Source organism: Trichomycterus rosablanca, chromosome 8 (assembly GCF_030014385.1).
Source record: "Trichomycterus rosablanca isolate fTriRos1 chromosome 8, fTriRos1.hap1, whole genome shotgun sequence".
Taxonomy (NCBI): domain Eukaryota; kingdom Metazoa; phylum Chordata; class Actinopteri; order Siluriformes; family Trichomycteridae; genus Trichomycterus; species Trichomycterus rosablanca.
The window spans coordinates 37,769,827-37,797,008 of record NC_085995.1 but is presented as its reverse complement, the minus strand read 5'-3'; the positions used below and the strand labels follow the sequence as shown (position 1 = coordinate 37,797,008).

General features: G+C 42.1%; 1 protein-coding gene across 2 annotated transcripts in view; it reads right to left on the bottom strand.

Annotated features, from left to right (window-relative positions):
- The window catches only part of ergic1 (endoplasmic reticulum-golgi intermediate compartment 1), a 52,831-nt gene extending 29,660 nt beyond the window's left edge, over nt 1-23,171 (bottom strand). Inside the window, exons 1-2 of one of the 2 annotated variants that reach the window (XM_063000856.1) lie at nt 23,109-23,171; nt 4,901-4,962 (exon numbers count right to left, since the gene is read on the bottom strand). In XM_063000856.1, coding sequence (XP_062856926.1) covers nt 4,901-4,962; nt 23,109-23,128 — 82 coding nt within the window. In that variant the 5' untranslated portion in view covers nt 23,129-23,171. Of the gene's footprint in view, nt 1-4,900; nt 4,963-18,789; nt 18,871-23,108 lie in introns of those variants that run through there. The other variant, XM_063000855.1, reaches the window with a different exon arrangement.
- Between the last annotated feature and the right edge of the window lie 4,011 nt (nt 23,172-27,182).

Sequence of the window (27,182 nt, the reverse complement as noted above, 5' to 3'; positions counted from 1 at the left end):
TGAGTGTTGCTGGCACTGGGGAGCTGCAGTTCATTGAGGGAAACATGAATTCCAACATGTACTGTGACATTCTGAAACAGAGCATGATCCCCTCCCTTCGAAAACTGGCAGTTTTCCAACAGGATAACGACCCCAAACACAACCTCCAAGATGACAACTGCCTTGCTGAGGAAGCTGAAGGTAAAGGTGATGGACTAAACCCAATTGAGCACCTGTGGCGCATCCTCAAGTGGAAGGTGGAGGAGTTTAAGGTGTCTAACATCCACCAGCTCCGTGATGTCATCATGGAGGAGTGGAAGAGGATTCCAGTAGCAACCTGTGCAGCTCTGGTGAATTCCATGCCCAGGAGGGTTACGGCAGTGCTGAATAATAATGGTGGTCACACAAAATATTGACACTTTGGGCACAATTTGGACATGTTCACTGTGGGGTGTACTCACTTATGTTGCCAGCCATTTAGACATTAATGGCTGTGTGTTGAGTTATTTTCAGAAGACAGTAAATCTACACTGCTATACAAGTTGTACACTGACTACTCTAAGTTATATCCAAGTTTTATTTCTATAGTGTTTTCCCATGAAAAGATATAATAAAATATTTGCAGAAATGTGAGGGGTGTACTCACTTTTGTGATACACTGTATATACACCTATGGCTAATTTAGGTTGTACAAGAGGTATTAAACACCTTAGCATACGCCCACAACCTAAAAGATGCCTCCACCCCATCAACCCTGTTCTTAAACAGAGTAAATAATCTTCCTTGTTACCATGGAAGTAGACTGTAGTCCATCTGTTTCTCTACATACTTTTTTAGCCTGCTTTCATGCTGTTCTTCAATGGTCAGGACCCCCACAGGACCACTACAGAGCAGGTATTATTTAGGTGGTGGATCATTCTCAGCACTGCAGTGACACTGACATGGTGCCGGTGTGTTAGTGTGTGTTGTGCTGGTATGAGTGGATCAGACACAGCAGCGCTGCTGCTGGAGTTTTTAAATACCGTGTCCACTCACTGTCCACTCTATTTGACACTCCTACCTAGTTGCTCCACCTTGTAAATGTAAAGTCAGAGACGATCGCTCATCTATTGCTGCTTTTTGAGTCAGTCATCTTCTAGACCTTCATCAGTGGTCACAGGACGCTGCACACGGGGCGCTGTTGGCTGGATATTTTTGGTTGGTGGACTATTCTCAGTCCAGCAGTGACAGTGAGGTGTTTAAAAACTTCAGCAGCGCTGCTGTGTCTAATCCACTCATACCAGCACAACACACACTAACACACCACCACCATGTCAGTGTCACTGCAGTACTGAGAATCATCCACCACCTAAATAATACCTGCTCTGTGGTGGTCCTGTGGGGGTCCTGACCATTGAAGAACAGCATGAAAGGGGGCTAACAAAGCATGCAGAGAAACAGATGGACTACAGTCAGTAATTGTAGAACTACAAAGTGCTTCTATACGGTAAGTGGAGCTGATAAAAATGGACAGTGAGTGTAGAAACAAGGAGGTGGTTGTAATGTTATGGCTGGTCAGTGTATACACAGTGGCTGCATAGCCGAGCTGGGATTCAAACTCTCAACCTTTCGATTGATAGCCCAAAGCTCTACCCACTAGGCTACCACTGTGTTTACAAGAGGTACTCACATAAAGGACCAATACCATGGGGTAAACCAAAATTTCTCTGGGACGTTTTTATTTTTTGGAAATTGGATTTTTGGATACAACATTAGATCTTTATAAATGTATTTACTTTATTTTTACACCACTTTATACACACGATTGTGTCCTTTATGGTGTGATCGGTGTTATGTTTGATTCTTTTTAGTATTTCTTGTTTCTATTTGTCCATTTATATTTTTGTTACTGCCAGGACGTTTAAGATTGCTCTTGTGTTTTCTTGGGTAAAGGGGTTTCTTTACCACTTCCAGGTAGGTGTAGTTTTTGTCTCTCTCTGGTGTATTTGGGGCGTTCTATCAGGATATGCTTTGGTGTTATCAGTGTTAGGCACCTTTTACACATTGGGAAGGTGGTCTCACGTACTGGTGAGTAATTCTGGTGTGAGCAGTTCTACACCTTGTGTGTATGACTAGGTCTGCTCGTCTTCCTTTATGTGTTCTTGGTTTGTTGTTAATATTTGGATGTATCTCGTGGAGTTAATTTGTTGTCTGAGTGTTGCCACAAACCACCGACATATTGGGTGGCCAAGACTCATTGATTTCAGAGAACATAAAGACTGTGAGGTCTGGTACAAACCAACAGGAGAGAAAGTGTTTCTGAAACTGTAGATAATTTTAATCCTGGTGATGAGATGAATGTGTCAGGCCGGTCAAAGTACCCATGATAACTCCTGTTCACTGTCCAGAGGCATCAGAACTAAAGGTCAGAGCAATGGAAGAAGGTGACTGGCCTGGTGAATCCTAATTTCTCAAAGATCTGCACCAGGATGCTGTAAAAAAAAACTACTCAGTGTACAGTAGTTGAAGATAGTATCCTGGTACCACAGGACTAATTCCATGTTTTGACAGCACAGCGTGCAGGTGGTCCTAATGTTTTGGCTCAGCTGTGTAATTTAGTGCTACAGTGACCACCACAAGTTGGTGGATGGGAACTGCCCTGGCTGACCTCAGAATTAAAAGGTTCCCCCCTTTCATTTGAGCAGGAAACAGTATGTTATTAGAAACCAGGTAAGAGAGTCAAACCCAAAATCCCACAGTGTTTTCTTCCTGTAAGAGCTTAATTTCAGCTGTAGACCAGGATCGGGTTACACGGCTCTTTGTGTTTTCTGTGCAGTAAGGAACAGTTTGTGTTTTCTTTACACGGGTTACTAATAAAAGAAAGCTTAACGTAAACCTCTGGGATTAGAATTCGATTGTGATCATTCATTAGATAACGGACAGTAATTATAATGAGTGAACGATGAGATCAGCTGGAGTTCTTGTAGAAAATAAAACCTCAGTGAACTGTTTTTAAGATGGAAAAGAAAACACTTGATTTTATAGAAGTTTATTTGGGTGTCCACAGCCAAGCAGCTGCACGGAAGCCTAAACATTCATTATGTGAAGCATAAACTGGAGTGATATAAAGCAGGATTTCTTAAAATTAGTCCTGGAGGCTCACTGACCGTAATCTAGCTTAAAAAACTATTATCTAGGTCTCAAATGGGTGTAGGTAGGTAGTTAGGTAGGTAGGTAGATTTACTGTCATTAGCATGAAAAGGTTAAAAACTCAAACACTAAAAAACCATGGTGTAAAGAACACCAACAACAACTGTTTTTATATAGTATATTTTATTTTATTTTATTTCCTAAATATGTAACTACATTTTGGAAATACTAATGTCCTTATTAAACATACCAATAAAGCTACGTTTGATTTTAATTGAGTGAGTGAGTGGGTCAGTGAGTGGGTAAATGGGTGGGTGGGTAAGTGGGTAAGTGGGTAAATGGGTGGGTAAGTAAGTGGGTAAATGGGTGGGTGGGTGGGTAAGTAAGTGGGTAAATGGGTGGGTGGGTGGGTAAGTAAGTGGGTAAATGGGTGGGTGGGTGGGTAAGTAAGTGGGTAAATGGTTGGGTGGGTGGATAAGTAAGTGGGTAAATGGGTGGGTGGGTGGGTAAGTAAGTGGGTAAATGGGTGGGTGGGTGGGTAAGTAAGTGGGTAAATGGGTGGGTGGGTGGGTAAGTAAGTGGGTAAATGGGTGGGTGGGTGGGTAAGTAAGTGGGTAAATGGGTGGGTGGGTGGGTAAGTAAGTGGGTAAATGGTTGGGTGGGTGGATAAGTAAGTGGGTAAATGGGTGGGTGGGTGGGTAAGTAAGTGGGTAAATGGGTGGGTGGGTGGGTAAGTAAGTGGGTAAATGGGTGGGTGGGTGGGTAAGTAAGTGGGTAAATGGGTGGGTGGGTGGGTAAGTAAGTGGGTAAATGGGTGGGTGGGTGGGTAAGTAAGTGGGTAAATGGGTGGGTGGGTGGGTAAGTAAGTGGGTAAATGGGTGGGTGGGTGGGTAAGTAAGTGGGTAAATGGGTGGGTGGGTGGGTAAGTAAGTGGGTAAATGGGTGGGTGTATGAGTGGGTAAATGGGTGAGTGAGTGAGTGAGTGAGTGAGTGAGTGAGTGAGTGAGTAAATGGTGAATCAGTGAATAAATGGGTGAGAGTAAATAAGTCAATGAGTGAGTGAATGTTTGAATGAATTAGTGAGTGAGTGAGTGGGTGAGTGGGTGGGTGAATAAGTCAATGAGTGAGTGGGTGAGTGAATTAGTTAATGAGTGAGTGAATTAGTCAATGAGTGAGTGAGTTGGTTAATGAGTGAGTGAGTGAGTGATTAAATCAATGAGTGAATAAGTCAATGAGTGAGTGAGTAAATTAGTTAATGAGTGAGTGAATAAGTCAATGAGTGAGTGAATTAGTTAATGAGTGAGTGAATGTTTGAATAAATGAGTGAGAGAGAGAGAGAGAGAGTGAATTAAGATAACACTTTATTGATCCCGAAGGAAATTGCAGAATAGAGGGTTAAGGGCCCAACAACAGCAACCTGGCAGTGGTGGGGCTTGAACCAGCAACATCCTGATTACTAGTTCAGTACCCTAACCACTAGGCTACAATGTCCCCTAAATTAGTGAATAAATTAGTGAGTACGTGAGTGAGTGAATGAACAAGTGAGTGAGTGAATTAGTGAGTAAATGAGTGAGAGAGTGAGTGAATGTTTGAATGAATGAGTGAGAGGGTAAATGAGTGAGTGAGTGAGTGAGTGGACCCATCACAACCCTAACCATGAAGATGTAATAAGTGAAAAAAACAAAACAAATCAATGACTGGAGTTGAAGTGCACTATAAGAAAACAAACTCCAGCTGGACCAGTGTGACCAGTGTGAACAATAATAAGAGGGCAGTGAAGACCAGTACTCACTGACAGCTCCAGTGTACGTGGGCTGGGTGAGGTCTTTTGGCACCTTCCTGTAGATATCAAACCTGGAAGGAAGAGAGGGGCGAGAAGAAGGGAAGAGCGGTCAGGACGTGTGAGGAGAGAACTGTAAACACGGACATGACGGCACATTCTGTTCCCAGCGCGTCGAAGCCATGACGAGACCTCAGGAATGTTAACAATGGCTGAGCGCCATGAAAAGCTCAGACAGACGCCGCTCACCTCCGGCGCCTAACGTTACACCTTTTCCTCTGAGCCCCCGACCCCCAGCCCCCGACCCCCGACGCAAACCTTCACACAGGAATGTAACCTTTCATCCCCGAGGTCGACTCCGGTTACAGTGTGAGCCAGGCCGTAAAGCCAGACTGAGAGGGTCGTTATCAGATTAAGGAAGTGAACGGTCACAATTGCTCCCTCCATAATTTTCACAAACCTCCACGAAAGATAAGAGCCGTTACTTAAAAACAGGAGAAGATAAAAGCAGGTAGATTAGATCGTTCTACAGAGACAGACGTGCACTAACAGGTAACAGAGCAGTGACGACACCCGTGATCTGCCAGACTCGGCATTCTGAAATACCTCAATACATCTGCAATCAATCAGGACCCGACAGAGCACAAATTCCATTTAGTTCTTTTAGTTTAGGGAGGTCGGGGTTTAAAAGCACTGGATGTTTAGATTATTAGCCACAGTTTGTAATAACTTTTTATTATTATTATTTATTTATTTATTTATTAAGATTTTAAAGTCATGTTTTACACATTTTGGTTCCATTCATGACAGAACAGGTAGTTACTGGTTACACAAGATTCATCAGTTCAAGTTTTTAAATGTAAAACAGTCACTTGCACGTCTTTGTGTGGGTTTCCTCACACAGTCCAGACACATGGAGAACATGCAAACTCCACACAAAAAGGACCTGGACAGCTCCACATGGGAATCAAACCCAGGACCTTATTGCTGTGAGGCGACAGTGCTACCCACTGAGACACTGTCGCCCTTATTATTATTATTATTAACGACTCCGATTACAGATAGTAGTGAAATACACGCAAGTAATATCCTATTAATGGGGGAACCCCCCCATTTCATTATACACACATATGTATATATTTACATATAGAATATATAGTGTTTTATCATATAGTTGTAATTGTCATAATGCTGTATAATAGTAATTGCATCTCATAGCTAATATTATTTTTATTTACTGTACTGGAGCTGCTGTTACACTCGAATTTCCCCATGGGGATCAATAAAGGAATCTTATCTTAATACTTTTAACAACATACAAAAATGCTAATAAAAGTATTTAAACCCTTTGTAACATTAAGACCAGCTTGAATTTAAGCACAACCATCGCCATTACTGATTACATTCACTTACATTCACTCAACCGCTTTATCCTTATTAGGGTCGTAGTGTGTCCAGTTCAATCATTAAACCCTAGGCACAAGGCAGGACCACCCTGGACAGGGTGCCAATCCATCCCAAGTCTTCGGCCTCTCTCCTGACATCTCCGATCATGTCTGTGTAGACGTCCTGTCAGCTGATAGTATTTGACCACTCCACCACCCTCCACCACTCAATTTATAAATTTTTAGGCAACACATGTCAGAAATTTGTGGACCAGCTGTTACTAAAAACCATCTACAGAACCAGTTCAAACGAAACTGAAGTGCAGTCTGTTTGTTTATTAGGATTTTAACGTCATGTTTTACACTTCGGTTACATTCATGACCGGTATTTACTCGATACACAAGATTCAATAAACATTCATGGACAATTTTGTATCTCCAATTCACCTCACTTGTCTGTCTTTGGACTGTGGGAGGAAACTGGAGCTCCTGGAGGAAACCCACACAGACATGGGGAGAACATGCAAACTCCACACAGAAAGGACCTGGAACAGTCCACCTGGGAATTGAACCCAGGACCTTCTTGCTGTAAGGCGACAGTGCTACCCACCGAGCCACCGCAGCGCCCGACTGAAGTGAACAAACTTCACAGATGAGACACAAACAGCCAGTTAATAGTGTGAATGAGTCTGGTTTCAGTGGAACACCCCAGATACAAAGCAGGCCCACCCTGGACAGGCTGCTAATCTATTTTAATGCTTTCACAATCCCCCTCCTTAGACATAGCCAAATCATGCCTGTGTAGATGCCCAGCCAGCAGCATCTCTGAGATTCAAACCCAGATTTCAGTATCTGTGGGTAATGTTATAGATCACTGAACCACCGGAGTGTGTGTATTATTTATAGTTAGACATTAATTGTACTTACAGGGTGAGATTAATAAGAAGTATTATATGAATAAAAACTGAAACCCTTGAGTGGTTTCTCACAGATCTCTAGTAGCACATAGAGAACACGTTTCCACAATAACATACTAACATTGTTTACATAACTGAGCCAATCAGAAGAGCAAACAGACGGCTGGTTGCACAGCTTTTCAACAAGGTCACTGTTTTTGTTCCGTGAATGGAATCCACTGTATCAAACTAAGCTAAGCTAGTAGACACAACACTGGTCTGTACTTTACACACACTTTATATGATTTTATTTCCTTTTCTGTACACTTTTTATGTTTAAGGTCATACTGTTAATAGGTTTAAGGTCAGGATTTAAGAACGGCATTTTAGCCTGATGTAGTCGTTCTAAAAGCATTTCGGATCTGCTGGAACACTGAGTACCATCTGGGATTAGAAACACTATTGTGTAAATTATGAGTGTGTTCCAGAACCTAGTGATCTCTCTACAGAGACACATTTTACGTCATCCTACGCACGCTGCCAAGAAGAAGGCTGTTCAAATTCTTAGATGCCTTAAAATGCTGCCTAGTAATGCCAGGTTCACACTACACGACTTTCCAAGTCATCAGGTCGCTGTACAGTTCACACTACACGACTGGATCTCTTGTAATCGGGAGTCTTTCAAGTCGGTGTGGCTGATCGGTGATAGGGGGTCACACACTACACCATCTATCACCAACTGGAATCGCAGGCGAGCTTCTCTGGTCTCCCAAACTACGTTATGTCACGAAAACAAACGTGAGGAGTGACGAGGGGTTTAATGATACCACGTCCAAAAATGCACGTCAACAAGTAGCGAGCGATCAATAACCTATAGATGCCACGACTAAATGGGTGTGTGTGTGTGTGGAGCCTTGTAATGAACTGGCACCTTGTCCAGGTTGTGTTCTAGTCCCGCACCTAGAGTTTCCATGAAGCAATTAGTAATAAATGGATGATTTTAACATTGAATGGTGGATCTGTTACTACTGAATGAAGCCTCAGAATGATTTTTTTTTTCACTTTTTTCTCTCTTAAATCCAAACTAGGATAAAAACTATGTACACAGATAGTTCAGCTGTGAAGTAAGCACACATTACAGCGCTCAGCTCCGAGTAATCTGCTCAGTCGTTGCCTTATTTAGGATCCTGAAGCCGTGCCATTGCTTTTTAGGAGTCGGATTGTTTTCCTCAGTCACGGCGCTGCTCCATCCCTCGATCTCATCATCGCTGCTAAAGTACACAAACATCTGAAAGCATTTCTTCCACCGAGCGCTGCAACATGAGAAGCACGTCTGACGTAATCAACCGGCAAGGCTGAACTTCCTGTATCGAATTTCCCCGGCGTTTCAGTGTGACACCCTTCCTGCTGGTACTCTTCCTTCAGCATGAACTGAGTCAGCACTGAAGAGAACAGCATGAAGTGCACGTATAATGCCTCGCTGGTTTGTTTTGGAGGGAAGCACATGTTTTTTTTTTTGTGACAGATTGATATTTGGGGACGGACGTCACTTATAGCAGAGATTATTCATCTTTTTAATGTTACCACCAGAGCAAAGGCTCGCAAACAAAGTGCAGAAATTATTAGATAGACAGATAGATACAGGAAGACAGACAGACAGACAGACAAACAAACAGACAGATAGATAGACAGACAGATAAATAAATGGAGAGACAGAGATAGACAGACAGACAGACAGACAGTTAGATATATAGTGACGTACTGTACACTATATAGTTTATACAGTGACGATAAAGATTGTATTCTAAAAAAAATTGGACAACCCCCACATTTATTACCAATTAAAATGCCTAAAATTAAAATCTGGTGCAGCACATCAAATAATTAGGATCATCAAAGAGGATTTCGGAGGATCCCGTCTTATTTAACCTCAGACGCTCTGTTTGGTTTGCTATTGATTGTCGAAATCATTGGCAGATAAAATCATCTGGAGCAAATTCAAAACAACCGCAAACATGGCCGGGTCAGGTCGTCCGAGCAAGTTCAGCCCAAGAGCAGAACACATGATGTTTAAAAAAGTCGATCTTAAATCTGACAACCCGAAATTCTAATCATGAGACAGACCTACAGGCAGCTCCTGCCACTGTTAATATTCAATTAACATTTACATTTTCAGCATTTAGCAGATGTCTTTTATTCAAAATGACTTACATTACAGTTACAGTCTAGTGTCTGAGCAATTGAGGGTTAAGAGCCTTGCTTAAGGGCCCAACAGGGACAATCTGACAGTGGTGGGGCTTGAACCAGTGACCTTCTGATTACTTTTATAGGGCCCTATAAAATAATAATGCCACTTACACTCATTTTATTACCTTTTCGGCATTTAGAAGACACTTTTACCCAAAGCAACTTTCAGTACTGTGACAGTATATTGCAATTGAGAATTAAGGGCCTTGCTTAAGGGCCCAGCAGTGGCAACCAGGCAGTGGTGGGGCTTGAACCGGTACCCTTTCGATTACTAGCCCACTTCCTTAAACACTAGGCTACAACTGCCCTCAAGGTGTGATAAGAGCTTCATGGCTGCAATCAAGCGAACGTTTGTTTACTAGACTGTAGAATTGTTATCAGGGTGTGATAGAATATGAATCACTCACTTTCTGATTGGCGCTCGACGTGTACATGTACACACGTACACACGTACACACACACACACACACACACAGTGTTTCACCTCAGACACACATCACTGATTTTCGGGTAAATGAGGGCACATTATGGAAAAAAACATGCCGTCCTACTACCAGCGACGTCAGCTGAAGCATGTACACAACACAACGTTAGAGAATGTGCCACGCTACACGTGTGGCCTCGTTCCATTCACCAGGGTTTAAAAAAAGAGGGATAATTGCTCACCATCATGTCACTGATTAATCCACGTCCATTACCTCTACTCCACTCTGACCGCTATGTAAATGACCATTTCCCTGAATCTGGCAGTCTGAGTCAGTCGAACACATGACTGGGTTTGCACAGCGGTCATTAGAAGTACTGCGTGAGCTACGTGCCGGTTTAGTCCTTTATGAAAAAAAAATGTTCTAGTAACTAGTAAGCCCCACATCTGCCAGCTTGCCACTGTTTGGCCCTTGAGCAAGGCCCTTAACGCTAAATTGCTTGTAATGTATACCCTCAGTTGTAAGTCGATTTGGATAAAGGCATCTGCTAAATGGTGAAAATGTAAATGTATATGATATTTAAGTTCCTCCTGCCGACCACGTTTTGGACACTCATCCACAGGGGCTGGACTTCACCCCAATCTTTCCAGCTCAACCACACAGCTAGACTCCCTGCTAAACCTCTAGCATCAATACAGATGATCAGGGGGACTCAAGAGTGCTCAAAGGAGTCGCCAATGACAGAAATGAAGATGTACAGCTGATCTAGATGGCATGTCTATCTATCTATCTATATAAATATATATCTTAATTATCATAATGTATATTGATTACATTTGACATTTTCAGCATTTAGCAGACACTTATCCATTGTGACTTACTGTGACAGTATACAGGGGTTGGACAAAATAACTGAAACACCTGTCATTTTAGTGTGGTAGGTTTCATGGCTAAATTGGACCAGTCTGGTGGCCAATCTTCATTAATTGCACATTGCACCAGTAAGAGCCGAGTGTGAAGGTTCAATTAGCAGGGTAAGAGCACAGTTTTGCTCAAAATATTGCAATGCACACAACATTATGGGTGACATACCAGAGTTCAAAAGAGGACAAATTGTTGGTGCACGTCTTGCTGGCGCATCTGTGACCAAGACAGCAAGTCTTTGTGATGTATCAAGAGCCACGGTATCCAGGGTAATGTCAGCATACCACCAAGAAGGACAAACCACATCCAACAGGATTAACTGTGGACGCAAGAGGAAGCTGTCTGAAAGGGATGTTCGGGTGCTAACCCGGATTGTATCCAAAAAACATAAAACCACGGCTGCCCAAATCACGGCAGAATTAAATGTGCACCTCAACTCTCCTGTTTCCACCAGAATTGTCCGTCGGGAGCTCCACAGGGTCAATATACACGGCCGGGCTGCTATAGCCAAACCTTTGGTCACTCGTGCCAATGCCAAACGTCGGTTTCAATGGTGCAAGGAGCGCAAATCTTGGGCTGTGGACAATGTGAAACATGTATTGTTCTCTGATGAGTCCACCTTTACTGTTTTCCCCACATCCGGGAGAGTTACGGTGTGGAGAAGCCCCAAAGAAGCGTACCACCCAGACTGTTGCATGCGTAGAGTGAAGCATGGGGGTGGATCAGTGATGGTTTGGGCTGCCATATCATGGCATTCCCTTGGCCCAATACTTGTGCTAGATGGGCGCGTCACTGCCAAGGACTACCGAACCATTCTGGAGGACCATGTGCATCCAATGGCGGTGCCGTGTATCAGGGTGACAATGCACCAATACACACAGCAAGACTGGTGAAAGATTGGTTTGATGAACATGAAAGTGAAGTTGAACATCTCCCATGGCCTGCACAGTCACCAGATCTAAATATTATTGAGCCACTTTGGGGTGTTTTGGAGAAGCGAGTCAGGAAACGTTTTCCTCCACCAGCATCACGTAGTGACCTGGCCACTATCCTGCAAGAAGAATGGCTTAAAAGCCCTCTGACCACTGTGCAGGACTTGTATATGTCATTTCCAAGACGAATTGACGCTGTATTGGCCGCAAAAGGAGGCCCTACACCATACTAATAAATTATTGTGGTCTAAAACCAGGTGTTTCAGTTTCATTGTCCAACCCCTGTACTTGTCTGAGCAATTGAGGGTTAAGGGCCTTGCTCAAGGGCCCAACAGTGGCAACCTGGCAGTGGTGGGGCTTGAACCGGTGACCTTTTGATTACTAGCTCAGTACCCTAACCACTAGCCTGTAATTGCTTTTATCCAAAGCAACTGTGACAGTATATTGTCTAAGCAGTTAAGGGTTAAGGGCCTTGCTCAAGGGCCCAACTGTGGCAACCTGGCAGTGGTGGGTCTTAAACCAGCGACCTTTTGATTACTAGTCCTGTTTCTTAACCACTAGGCTACAACTGCCTACAATAGATTTACAGTCTTTGTATATATTGTTAATAATAAACATACACGGATCAGGCGTAACATTATGACCACCTTCCTAATATTGTGTTGGTCCACTTTTTGCTGCCAAAACAGCCCTGACCCGTCGAGGCATGGACTCCACTAGACCCCTGTCTGTTGGATCGTACCACACGGGCCAGCCTTCGCTCCCCACATGCATCAGTGAACATTGGCTGCCCATAAACCTGTCGCCGGTTTACCACTGTTCCCTCCTTGGCCCCCTTTTGATAGATACTGACCACTGCAGACCGGGAACACCCCACAAGAGCTGCAGTTTTGGAGATGCTCTGACCCAGTCGTCTAGCCATCACAATTTGGCCCTCATTAAACTCACTCAAATCCTCACGCTCGCCCATTTTTCCTGCTTCTAACATCAACTTTGAGGATAAAATGTTCACCTGCTGCCTAATATATCCCCCCCACTAACAGGTGCCGTGATGAAGAGATAATCAGTGTTATTCACTTCACCTGTCAGAGGTCATAATGTTATGCCTGGTCAGTGTACACATACATTTCATGCCATAGTGTAATTTATGTGCATTTATTTGCATATCGTATATAGTATATATGCACATTGTACATTTGTATTAGTTCTTTATTCTTTTCCTCTTGTTCAGCTACTGGAGGCCTATAATTACCTCTGGGATAAATAAAGTATCTATCTATTAAACATAACACGTCAGATAAAAGGTGATGTTTTATTTCACCCTGAACCGGATCTTTCGTGCTCTGTGCAGTTCATCTCAGTACATGACTCACGCTGTAGTTCAGCTGTTGACACTAACGCAAAGCCGAGGGTCCTTCTATAAAAGCAGCACATTGTGTGCGGGAGGACTTCCTGAGCTTATGCTGAAGTACATTCTGTACCTATGCATGACATACGGGGAGCAATATTTACATTTACATCAGCTGGGTGAGGACGAGACCGGCACACAGCTTCTCACGTACAGCGCTGATGTGAAGACCACAGGCTATTTTTAACCATAGAACAAAGACACTTATTTACATGGTGATACATTTAACCAGGAAAACCAGATAAAAACACTATTTAGGTCATGTTACGTCACTATGCCATCATGGCCTTGTGATGGTCAGCTGCACAGATGGGCATTCTCTAATGCCCTTTGTACCAGACCAGACCCTATAAATGCAATTCACATCATGATGTTGTCAATCCAGCTTACTCTTGGTCTTTTGATTCTTTCAACAAGTCCTGTCATAACTCCGCCTGAAGTGTTGTCATGTGGGCACCTCATCACATGCCCAAAGTAATGTAACTCGCAGGACTTAATGTGGTTCAGAAGCTCCTTTTCTGTTCTGGCCATCTTGTACACTCGCTCAGTGGTGATCATCTTCCTCAATTCAATTTTCATCTGTTTCTGAGGCATTTTTTTCTTTATTTCTATTTCTACAGTGTTCAGGCTTCACATACATGCAGCTACTGGCCAGACCAAGGCTTTCATCAATCGTAGCTTGATGGTGCTGATTGACTTGTTTTATTCCTTGTCATTTTGACCATCATTGCCATGCCCATTGCTATTGTTGACTTCACTAGCAGATTCTGCAGGGTTTGATACTTCCCAAATATAAGGAGTCCACTGGTTTCAATCTTCCACCATAATCTCCAGTAACCACATTCAGACTGCAAAAATGAGCTGCTGATAACATTACAGTAGATTTTCAACACGAGTCTAAGTTTACATTTACAGCATTTAGCAGACGCTTTTATCCAAAGCGACTTACACAATGAGCTGAACACGATGAGCAATTGAGGGTTAAGGGCCTTGCTCAGGGACCCAACAGTGGCAACTTGGTGGTGGCAGGGCTTGAACCGGCAACCTTCTGTTTACTGGTCCAGTACCTTAACCACTGAGCTATCACTGGTTTATCGAACCTACAAGAGTCAAACCTACACAAAAGGCAACAAGAGCTCTAAAGGGAAAAAACAATGAAAAACCAAACTGCAGCCGCATCAAACACACTTTAAATAAATTTCATGTTCCAAGAAACACAGCAGTGGCAGTGAATGCCAAACATTTTCAAACAGCATCAACGAAGTGGAACAGTGGTCACTAATGGAAAAGGGACACATGCAACTTCACAGCAAGCCAAAAATAACTATCACCCAATCCCAGCAAAACCTCATGTCAGCAATACATCACAGCAAAGCCTTTTACTAGGGATGCCAATTTTCCCGACAAGCATCCCATCAAAATATAAAAAACATCGACATACTTTATTTAATCCAAAACAGTGCAGGGTAGTGACTGCAGAACAGTAAGAGAAACATAAACACTGTGAGCAGAACCAATTCAGCATTACAAGCGTTAACTAAACATGCTAATGATGATTAAGAGGCACGATCGGAATATTAAAGCGTTTCCAGACAATATAAGTGAGATATCGTTATTATGAGATACACAGAGCTGTACATTTAAACTGGGATGTAACTCAAACTATCCACATCATTTTTGTAAACAAATAATAAGGCCCACTGGCGCCGAGACCCATGTTCAAATCTGGTGCTATGGACCATTCGGGCGTCTACACAGACATGCTTGGCTTTGTCTGAAGAGGGGATGGTCGAAGCCTTACATTTACATTACATTTTACAAAGCGACTTACAATTGTGACCACATACAGTGTATCACAAAAGTGAGTACACCCCTCACATTTCTGCAAATATTTCATTATATCTTTTCATGGGACAACACTATAGAACTAAAACTTGGATATAACTTAGAGTAGTCCGTGTACAACTTGTATAGCAGTGTAGATTTACTGTCTTCTGAAAATAACTCAACACACAGCCATTAATGTCTAAATAGCTGGCAACATAAGTGAGTACACCCCACAGTGAACATGTCCAAATTGTGCCCAAATTGTCAATATTTTGTGTGACCACCATTATTATCCAGCACTTCCTTAACCCTCCTGGGCATGGAATTCACCAGAGCTGCACAGGTTGCTACTGGAATCCTCTTCCACTCCTCCATGATGACATCACGGAGCTGGTGGATGTTAGACACCTTGAACTCCTCCACCTTCCACTTGAGGATGCGCCACAGGTGCTCAATTGGGTTTAGTCCATCACCTTTACCTTCAGCTTCCTCAGCAAGGCAGTTGTCATCTTGGAGGTTGTGTTTGGGGTCGTTATCCTGTTGGAAAACTGCCATGAGGCCCAGTTTTCGAAGGGAGGGGATCATGCTCTGTTTCAGAATGTCACAGTACATGTTGGAATTCATGTTTCCCTCAATGAACTGCAGCTCCCCAGTGCCAGCAACACTCATGCAGCCCAAGACCATGATGCTACCACCACCATGCTTGACTGTAGGCAAGATACAGTTGCCTTGGTACTTCTCACCAGGGCGCCGCCACACATGCTGGACACCATCTGAGCCAAACAAGTTTATCTTGGTCTCGTCAGACCACAGGGCATTCCAGTAATCCATGTTCTTGGACTGCTTGTCTTCAGCAAACTGTTTGCTGGCTTTCTTGTGCGTCAGCTTCCTTCTGGGATGACGACCATGCCAGACCGAGTTGATGCAGTGTGCGACGTATGGTCTGAGCACTGACAGGCTGACCTCCCACGTCTTCAACCTCTGCAGCAATGCTGGCAGCACTCATGTGTCTATTTTTTAAAGCCAACCTCTGGATATGACGCCGAACACGTGGACTCGACTTCTTTGGTCGACCCTGGCGAAGCCTGTTCCGAGTGGAACCTGTCCTGGAAAACCGCTGTATGACCTTGGCCACCATGCTGTAGCTCAGTTTCAGGGTGTTAGCAATCTTCTTATAGCCCAGGCCATCTTTGTGGAGAGCAACAATTCTATTTCTCACATCCTTAGAGAGTTCTTTGCCATGAGGTGCCATGTTGAATATCCAGTGGCCAGTATGAGAGAATTGTACCCAAAACACCAAATTTAACAGCCCTGCTCCCCATTCACACCTGGGACCTTGACACATGACACCAGGGAGGGACAACGACACATTTGGGCACAATTTGGACATGTTCACTGTGGGGTGTACTCACTTATGTTGCAGCTATTTAGACATTAATGGCTGTGTGTTGAGTTATTTTCAGAAGACAGTAAATCTACACTGCTATACAAGCTGTACACTGACTACTCTAAGTTATATCCAAGTTTCATGTCTATAGTGTTGTCCCATGAAAAGATATAATGAAATATTTGCAGAAATGTGAGGGGTGTACTCACTTTTGTGATACACTGTACATTGCAAACAATGGAGGGTTAAGGGCCTTGCTCATGGCTAGAGCTCCATTCCCTTCATCTTTTTAATTCACCTCATCATCTCTCAGACAGACATAAAACAAAGTTTTGTATAATCGATTTAAGAGCAGCAGGACAGTTTGGTCAAGATTTAAAACCTTTAATGATCTTTTTCTAGCTGAAGCTGAAGTCTGCAGACACTTAATACAAGTCCTGTGAGTTTCCAGCAGCCTTTCCAGTTTTTGCCTTTTCATGTTCCGGTACTCAGACAAAGTTTTAAGGTGCTGATTGTGCAGGATGAACTTTTTTTGTGCAGCAGACTTATAAGCACATGTAAAGCTCACTTTACTGTGGACGGTGACACCTATGTTCCAGCAGCTTCTAGGTAAGACCATTTTTGAAGTAGTAGGGGTCAAATAAAGATAATTATTTTTTTTAATTTTCTGTACCACCTAACTCTAGATCTGAGTCAATGCATATACAGTGTATCACAAAAGTGAGTACACCCCTCACATTTCTGCAAATATTTCATTATATCTTTTCATGGGACAACACTATAGACATGAAACTTGGATATAACTTAGAGTAGTCAGTGTACAGCTTGTATAGCAGTGTAGATTTACTGTCTTCTGAAAATAACTCAACACACAGCCATTAATGTCTAAATAGCTGCAACATAAGTGAGTACACCCCACAGTGAACATGTCCAAATTGTGCCCAAATGTGTCGTTGTCCCTCCCTGGTGTCATGTGTCAAGGTCCCAGGTGTAAATGGGGAGCAGGGCTGTTAAATTTGGTGTTTTGGGAACAATTCTCTCATACTGGCCACTGGATATTCAACATGCCACCTCATGGCAAAGAACTCTCTGAGGATGTGAGAAATAGAATTGTTGCTCTCCACAAAGATGGCCTGGGCTATAAGAAGATTGCTAACACCCTGAAACTGAGCTACAGCATGGTGACCAAGGTCATACAGCGGTTTTCCAGGACAGGTTCCACTCGGAACAGGCTTCGCCAGGGTCGACCAAAGAAGTTGAGTCCACGTGTTCGGCGTCATATCCAGAGGTTGGCTTTAAAAAATAGACACGAGTGCTGCCAGCATTGCTGCAGAGGTTGAAGACGTGGGAGGTCAGCCTGTCAGTGCTCAGACCATACGCCGCACACTGCATCAACTCGGTCTGCATGGTCGTCACCCCAGAAGGAAGCTGACGCACAAGAAAGCCAGCAAACAGTTTGCTGAAGACAAGCAGTCCAAGAACATGGATTACTGGAATGCCCTGTGGTCTGACGAGACCAAGATAAACTTGTTTGGCTCAGATGGTGTCCAGCATGTGTGGCGGCGCCCTGGTGAGAAGTACCAAGACAACTGTATCTTGCCTACAGTCAAGCATGGTGGTGGTAGCATCATGGTCTTGGGCTGCATGAGTGTTGCTGGCACTGGGGAGCTGCAGTTCATTGAGGGAAACATGAATTCCAACATGTACTGTGACATTCTGAAACAGAGCATGATCCCCTCCCTTCGAAAACTGGGCCTCATGGCAGTTTTCCAACAGGATAACGACGCCAAACACAACCACCAAGATGACAACTACCTTGCTGAGGAAGCTGAAGGTAAAGGTGATGGACTAAACCCAATTGAGCACCTGTGGCGCATCCTCAAGTGGAAGGTGGAGGAGTTCAAGGTGTCTAACATCCACCAGCTCCGTGATGTCATCATGGAGGAGTGGAAGAGGATTCCAGTAGCAACCTGTGCAGCTCTGGTGAATTCCATGCCCAGGAGGGTTAAGGCAGTGCTGGATAATAATGGTGGTCACACAAAATATTGACACATTTGGGCACAATTTGGACATGTTCACTGTGGGGTGTACTCACTTATGTTGCCAGCCATTTAGACATTAATGGCTGTGTGTTGAGTTATTTTCAGAAGACAGTAAATCTACACTGCTATACAAGTTGTACACTGACTACTCTTATAGTTATATTTATATAACTATATAAATTAACTTTTATAATATATAAAAGTTATATTCAAGTTTTAGTTCTATAGTGTTGTCCCATGAAAAGATATAATAAAATATTTGCAGAAATGTGAGGGGTGTACTCACTTTTGTGATACACTGTACATTTATGATTCAGTCAGAAGGCCTAATCTTCTGCACGTCTCTGTCGTCAGATCACCAGCCATAGCAGATACTTTCTAAACAAAATGCTTCCAAATTCTAACCTCTATAAAGCTCTTGTACTTACGTGCGGAACTGCAGCCGGACCATCCTGCCAACCGAGCTGCCAAAGACAGTTTGACGAACAGTTTGTGAACGTCACGTCACCTTAAGCAGACGTGTACCGAGCCGGCGTGACATGGCAGGGTAACACGGCAGCCTGACAGAAACTTTGGACTTGTGTCAACATGAGATACGATCAGAAAATAATTGTAACGAGTAGACTTGACTTGAATAATATTAAAAGATGGAAGATTGTACCGGTGATTCCTGGATACTGGCACAACCACTACAAAATAATTTAACTGGTGTTACAAACAAACAGCATTATGGCTAACATCTAATCAACTGTGTTCAGTTCTGACATAGCATTAGCTCTCTACAATGAGTTTAACCTGTTTAAAAATGTATTTTTTACTCAGTACCATGTACTTGCCATCACTACTCTCGTCTCCCCCAATTACTTTTAGATTAGAAATGTTTCTTGTATTTATTGTACTGTTGTTTATCTGCACTGTGTACTGTACTGTCTTGCACTTTTTGTTCTGTGTTGCACCCTGGTCCTGATCCTGGAGGAACGTTGTTTTGTTTCAATACGTACTTGTATCAAGCTGAAATGACAATAAAGCCTCTCTTGAACTCTTGAACTGGACTTTATTTAAAATCCCCCAGCACACATATGCACCTGAACTACACCGATCAGCCATAACATTAAAACCACCTCCTTGTTTCTACACTCACTGTCCATTTTATCAGCTCCACTTACCATATAGAAGCTCTTTGTTTTCATTTCTACAATTACTGACTGTAGTCCATCTGTTTCTCTGCATACTTTTTTAGCTTTCTTTCACCATGTTCTTCAATGGTCAGGACCCCCACAGAGCAGGTATTATTTAGATGGTGGATCATTCTTAGCACTGCAGTGACACTGACATGGTCAGTGGATCAGACACAGCAGCGCTGCTGGAGTTTTTAAATGCCTATATACTATTAGACACTCCTACCTAGTTGGTCCACCTTGTAGATGTAAAGTCAGAGACGATCGCTCATCTATTGCTGCTCCAGCAGCGCTGCTGTGTCTGATCCACTCAAACCAGCACAACACACACTAACACACCACCACCATGTCAGTGTCACTTCAGTGCTGAGAATGATCCACCACCTAAATAATACCTGCTCTGTGGTGGTCCTGTGGGGGTCCTGACCATTGAAGAACAGGGTGAAAGCAGGTTAAAAAGGCATGTAGAGAAACAGATGGACTACAGATGGATTGTAGAAATGAAAACAAAGTGCTTCTATATGGTAAGTGAAGCTGATAAAATGGACAGTGAGTGTAGAAACAAGGAGGTGGTTTTAATGTTATGCCTGATCGGTGTATGTAGTAAACCTTTTTTTTCTATATTTTTTCTATTTACTGCATTTTTGCAGACATTTAATAGCAAATAGAATCAGATCCTCATAAACTATGTAATAACAGAAGTGCGTATTGAAACAAAAAAGCAGCTATTAGATGTGATTCATTTACTAAAGTAAAACGATTAAGCAACACTAAAACCACCACAAACGCAGCACAAACAGCAAACAAACACTTGCTAACCAGAGATCAGTCTATAACACTTCACTAAAGCTCACACAGCCACCACTTTCACCCAAATCGTTCTAAAAGTGGAATAACTCGCTTGTCGAATGTTTGCCCGAGTTCTTTTCTGACTTCCTGAAAGCGTTGTCGATGGGCTCTTGGAGGAATTTCTACACACCAGCCACTTTTAGGAAGTTTCACTACTGTTCCAGTGTTCCTTGATTTAGAGATGTGGGTGTCCAAGAGGCTTAGGAATTATTTTAACCCTTTTTATACCCATATAGAGATGAAGCTTTAGTAAAATTCTTTTGATCATGGCACTGTGTGCTGGTTTGAGAGAGTTCAGCTACTTAACACCATCTGAAAGGTTTTAATTAAGTATTTAAACAGGGCTGCAGTAACCAAACCTGGTTTTCTAGTCTAATTAAACCCATTTATAGCATTTATAATGTCATTATTAATTACATTTAATTGACTGGTTGATTAAGTAAAATAGTCCTGTCTGTTTTGGATAATCTTCTTTCCTTTTTTCTGTGTTTACCTGGTTTGTTTTTATTTTATATAAATTTATGCTTAAAGATCTGAAATAATTTAATTTAATTGTGACAAATATAAAAAAGGGAAAAACTATGAGGGGGGCAAATTCATTTTTAATGGCAACGCATGTAATACAGCCTGTCAGTTTGGACTTTGTAATGCAAATATGTTTAATTTATTTCAGAGTTTTTGTATGCGGGCGGCACAGAGTCTCGGTGGGTAGCACTGTCACCTCACAGCAAGAAGGTCCTGGGTTCGATCCCCAGGCAGGGTGGTCCGGGTCCTTTCTGTGCGGAGTTTGCATGTTCTCCCCGTGTCTGTGTGGGTTTCCTCCCACAGTCCAAAAACATGCAATCAGGTTAATTGGACACACTGACTTGCCCTATAGGTGAATGTGTGTGTATGAGTGTGTGTGTGTCTGCCCTGCAATGGACTGCCACCCCATCCAGGGTGTTACTGTGTGGCCTGCACCCATTGAAAAGCTGGGATAGGTTCCCCCCCCCCCGTGACCCTGATTGGATAAGCAGTTAAGAAAGTGAGTGAGAGTGAGTTTTTGTATGCAAATACCATTACACCAACATACAGGTACTACTATATTAGGTGCAGGTGTTGGACAAAATAATGGAAACACCACAAGAACAGATAGTTTGACTTTAAAGTTACAAATACAGCCAAACAAATGATGAGACTTCTGGGTTAATTTAGTCAGCAGCATGTTTTCATTATTATAAGTTCTGATCACACTTTGATATGTAGGATTTCAACTAATGTAAGGCAACTAATAGAGTTCTAGAGAGGAAAAACTTTAGATGTATCGTTTATTGGCATTTATGATATTTAGCAGTGGCAGTTTGGTGATGGGTCAGTCAACAGAAGTGCAAAAAAAGATTAAATATTAAACATCAGCAAAGAGGAACAGCGGTCACAAGAGGAAATTTACAGAGTAGTTATTAAACATCCCAAAACCGCAGCCATGACGATACATCCAAATTTTAATACACAAGCCTACGACCCAGCCACAAAATAAACAGCGTGTCATGAGCTTCCCAAAACTATAAGAGTGTTAGAGTGGCCGGGTCAACCTTTGTATTAAAGGCCAGTGGTTAAAAGCATAACAAAACTGGACCACTGAGCAATGGAGAAATATTAATATGGACTGATGAGTCAACTTCCACCACTTTTTTACATGTGAATGGATTTATTTTTGGAAACTGGTGCCAACTCTTAAGTACAGTGATGGTTCAACTGCATCTTATTGATTGTTTGTTTGTTAAGATTTTAACGTCATGTTTTACACTTTGGTTACATTCATGACAGGAACGGTAGTTACTCATTACACAAGATTCATCAGTTCACAAGGTTATATCAAACACAGTCATGGACAATTTAGTGTCTCCAATTCACCTCACTTGCACGTCTTTGGACTGTGGGAGGAAACCGGAGTACCGGGAGTAAACCCACGCAGACACGGGAGAACATGCAAACTCCATACGGAAGGGACCCGGATCGCCCCACCTGGGGATCGTACCCAGGACCTTCTTGCTGTGAGGCGACAGTGCTACCCACCCAGCCACCGTGCCGCCCTCTAATTGATTTGCAGCTGGTCTAGTAATCAGAAGGTTGCCGGTTCAAGCTTCACCACTGCCAGGTTGCCACTGTTGGGCCCTTGAGCAAGGCCTTTAACCCTCAATTGCTTAGACTGTATACTTTCACAGTACTGTAAGTCGCTCTGGATAAAATGTGCTCATGGAACTGCCAACAGATAGACAAGACGGGGCAAGGTGCACCCTGTGGTGCAACAATTCTTCCTGTTCAGAATGATAATGTCCTAATATATACTGATAATTCTTTAAGTTGTTTGAAGTTAACCTCACAGGTTCTCTCATCATCAGATTTAACATGACTAAATGGGTTATAGGAAACTTTGGGTTGCAGACTGGATAGTAGATCTGTCCCTTTAACTTTTCTAAACGAGCCCCAACATCCACCACAAACCGTTCAGGACTTTAGTGTGAATCAGTTAAAAAGAAATAAGTTTATAACACCGTGATATTATGAGACTGTTACCAGTTTCTGATATTTTGTCCATCACTTGCAGCTGTACACACATGTGTTGCATGGCTGCATTGTTTAAATGGGCAGCAGCACTGTGGCACTATGGGGGTGGCAAACAAACCCAGTAACAAAACACATTAAACTGAAGAGAACAGCAGCTTCACTTTGAAACTCACCTCCGCACATCGAAAGCCATGATGTTCCACTTTTTACGCACCGATCCACTTATTAAAATATTCACCGGGATGCACCAGAATCCCGACTTCAACCCTTACCGGGTGAAACCAGCGGAACTTACATCCTATTAGGACGCTTTGCAAAACCTCATTGGTCCGAGCAGGGCATGTCTGCTGATTCTGTTTCCGCTGTTTAAAAAGGGGATTGTGCAGAATTTCAAAATATTCCTGGATCCCTATCGAGTGCACTTGTATTGCGCATTTTTGGAACGTTTGGTGCACCCTTTCTAGCGCACTAAATATCCATAAAAGATGATTTTGGGATACTTTGCTCGGATTCTACTCTGTGAAAGGGATTACTCGAAGGATGGTAAAAATGTGCTAGACAGATTGATCCAGATTTGTGGTTCTCCAACTTTTTTGACCAAGAGCATTCATTTTATTTACAATTAACATTAAACACAGTTCAAAGGAATCAAAATATAAATAAGAAAAAGTCATGCTTCCAAATAGAAACAGTGGATTGTTATACAGTATAATTAAGAACTGAGTTTAAATGACAATATATTAACTTAGTGTGTGATACTTGTACTCCAGTTTGCAAAGCACTGGTCTGTATTAACCACGTTTGGAAGACTGGAGGAAAGCGGAGTACCTAGAAGAAACCCACACGGACACATTCAAACCAGATTCAAAACAGTCAGGGACCAGAGACGATGCAACTGTGCCACCCAAACAGCTAAATATCACATCCAAAAACATAGTCATTGATGAGAATATGGTCCCACTTTGCTCTTTAGGAAAGCCTTTCTACTAGATTTTGGAACATGACTGGAAGGATGTACTTTTATACTGAGTAAAAAGGGTGAAAAGTGTTCTGCAGATTTATCTAGATTTGAGGTTCTTCAACTTTTTTGACCAAGTACCACCCCTGATAAAACCTAAAGAATCAAGCAGATTTGTATCTTATATTAACCAAGCGTTGCATGAATTTTATCAATCAAATTAATCAAAATATTAATAGAAAAAAATCATGCTTCCAAATAGAAACAGTGGATTGTTATATAATTAAGAACTGAGTTTAAATGACAATATATTAACTTAGTGTGTGCAGCAAATTTTCCACATTTCCATCTAACATACCAGCAGTGATCCTTGTACTCCAGTTTGCAAAACACTGGTCTGTATTAACCACGTTTGGAAGACTGGAGGAAAGGAAAGTACCTAGAAGAAACCCACACGGACACATTCAAAACAGATTCAAAACAGTCAGGGACCGGAGACGATTCAACTGTGCCACCCAAACAGCTAAATATCACATCTAAAGATATACGCATTGACATTTACATTTACATTTTCAGCATTTAGCAGATGCTTTTATCCAAAGCGACTTACAATTATGATTTTTTTGAGCAATTGAGAGTTAAGGGCCCCGCTCAGGGACCCAACAAAAGTGCCAGGCAGATTTATGTGGATTTGTGGTTCTCCAACTTTTTTGACCAAGTACCACCTCTGATCGAACCTAAAGAATCAAGCAGCTTTGTATCTTACATAAACCAAGCGTTGCATGAATTTTATCAATCAAATTAATCAAAATATTAATAGAAAAATATCATGCTTCCAAATAGAAACAGTGGATTGTTATATAATTAAGAACTGAGCTTAAATGGCAATATATTAACTTAGTGTGTGCAGCAAATTTTCCAGATTTCCATCTGACATACCAGCAGTGGTCCTTGTACTCCTGTTTGCAAAGCACTGGTCTGTATTAACCACGTTTGGAAGACTGGAGGAAAGGGAAGTACCTAGAAGAAACCCACACGGACACATTCAAACCAGATTCAAAACAGACGATTCAACTGTGCCACCCAAACAGCTAAATATCACATCCAAAAACATAGGCATTGACAAAAATATGGCCCCACCTTGCTCTTTTAAAAAGGCTTCCACTTCTTGGCTTCAATAATTTCCTTCAGGAAAAATAAAGCATCTATCTATGTAGATTTTGGAACATGACTGAAGGAATGTACTTTAATGTTCCTCCAGGCCACGCAAGAAGGACGGAGGTCCCTGCTGAGTCTGTTTCCTCTCAAGGTTTCTTCCTGTAATTTTAAGAGAGTTTTTCCTTGCCACTGTCGCCCTTGGCTTGCTTAGCAGGGGTTTTTGGTCTGTCAGTCCTGGATTCTGTAAAGTTGCTTGGAGACAATGTTCACTGTAAAAAGCGCTATACAAATACATTTGACAAATTTGACTAATGTAGGCACAAGAGCCTTAGTAAGGCCGAGCACTAATGTTGGGTCATGAGGGTCATGTAGGTATATTGGTAACAGCAGAAAGCAGTTAGCATTTACCTCTATTCATTTCACATGTTATGGTTCTTGACTGTCACCATTCTTGGCTTATGGACAAATTTTTCCGCTCCAATTAATTTAAGTCCATAAAAGAATTGTTACTTGAGTCCAATATAGTACAGTTTATTTTGTACACATTAATGGATGGTGCTCTTTTGTGTGTCTCACTATATATCCAAAAATAAGCCATTTGGATTGTTTACTCCAACTACAGTAAAAAGGGTTCCTGAAAAGAGAAGCGATCAATCTAGTTTTGAACCACTTCGATAGATAGATAGATAGATAGATAGATAGATAGATAGATAGATAGATAGATAGATAGATAGATAGATAGATAGATAGATAGATAGATAGATAGATAGATAGATACTTTATTTATCCTGAAGTAAATTATTGAAAAATAATACCAAAAACCTTATGAAATATACAATGTACTAGCAAAGGTTTTGGAAAATGTACACACAAACATTACATTCACTTTACATACACATTACAAGACCCATGGACATATTATAGGAACGGAAGCTTGTGGTTAGCATTTGCATGTATTCATTTTAACAGGACATAACCAGTGGCATAGTGAGGAACTTTGGCTTATAGGCACATTGTTCCTGCTCAAACAAATTTAAGCTAGTGCCTCAGGACTATTGATACATTTTGGTACCAGACTAGGTATTTTCCCTTTGGCCAGTAGTTAGTTCTCTCATGAATTAGATTTATAACTATAAATGGTATCAGACCGTATACTTGGACGTTTCAGTTTATCCCCGGGATGGTGGACAGGGTTGAGGTCAGTGCTCTGTGCATAAATATTAGTTTAAGCATGAGGGCATTGCAATGCTGAAACAGAAAACAGTATTCTCTGTATTCTGAAGCAAAAAAACGTAACCTAACAGAATGTCATCTAATTATGAAGAGCCCTGCATTATCATGGGGCTTTTGTGGGAGCCAAATGGATGCCAGTACATCATACATTTTTAACGTTTAAATAGTTAACCTTATACACCGATCAGTCATAACATTAAAACCACCTCCTTGTTTCTACACACTGTCCATTTCATCAGCTCCACTTACCATATAGAAGCACTTTGTAGTTCTACAATTACTGACTGTAGTCCATCTTTTTTTCTACATACCTTTTTAGCCTGTTCTTCAATGGTCAGGACCCCCACAGGCACTATAGCACTATAAAATACCATAAAGCATCTCTGTCCCAGCGTCAGAACCATGTTACACTTGCAGTCAGTACTAGTTCCTAGTTGAAACTTGAACAAGTGACACGTGGCTCTTTCAGTGATAAACAATGTTTTATGAAGTCTGTAGCTTAGGGTGTGGACAAACACCTCTCCACTCATGAAACCAACAGGACTAGATGATCAATACACATCAGCACTCTGGATTTCTCTCATCTTAGTGAAACAGTTTCAGGTAGAACTGAAGCCCATTCCTCTTCTAGTTATTATCAAACTGTTTTGTGTTGTTTTGGTGGAAGAACATGAACTGGCAGGTCTTAATTACAGTTTTGTATTAGTTACTGAGTGTGTAATTCACTGCAGTGGACTGGTGTCCAGACTAGGGTGTTGTTAAATATTAGATTATCCACCCTGTCTTCAATAAACACATTGGTCAAGGCCCTGTGATGGACTGGTGCCATCACTTTATTGTCACGCCACATTAACACAGGTGTGAAAGGTGAGTGAAAATCTTAGGTGTATAGTCCCTC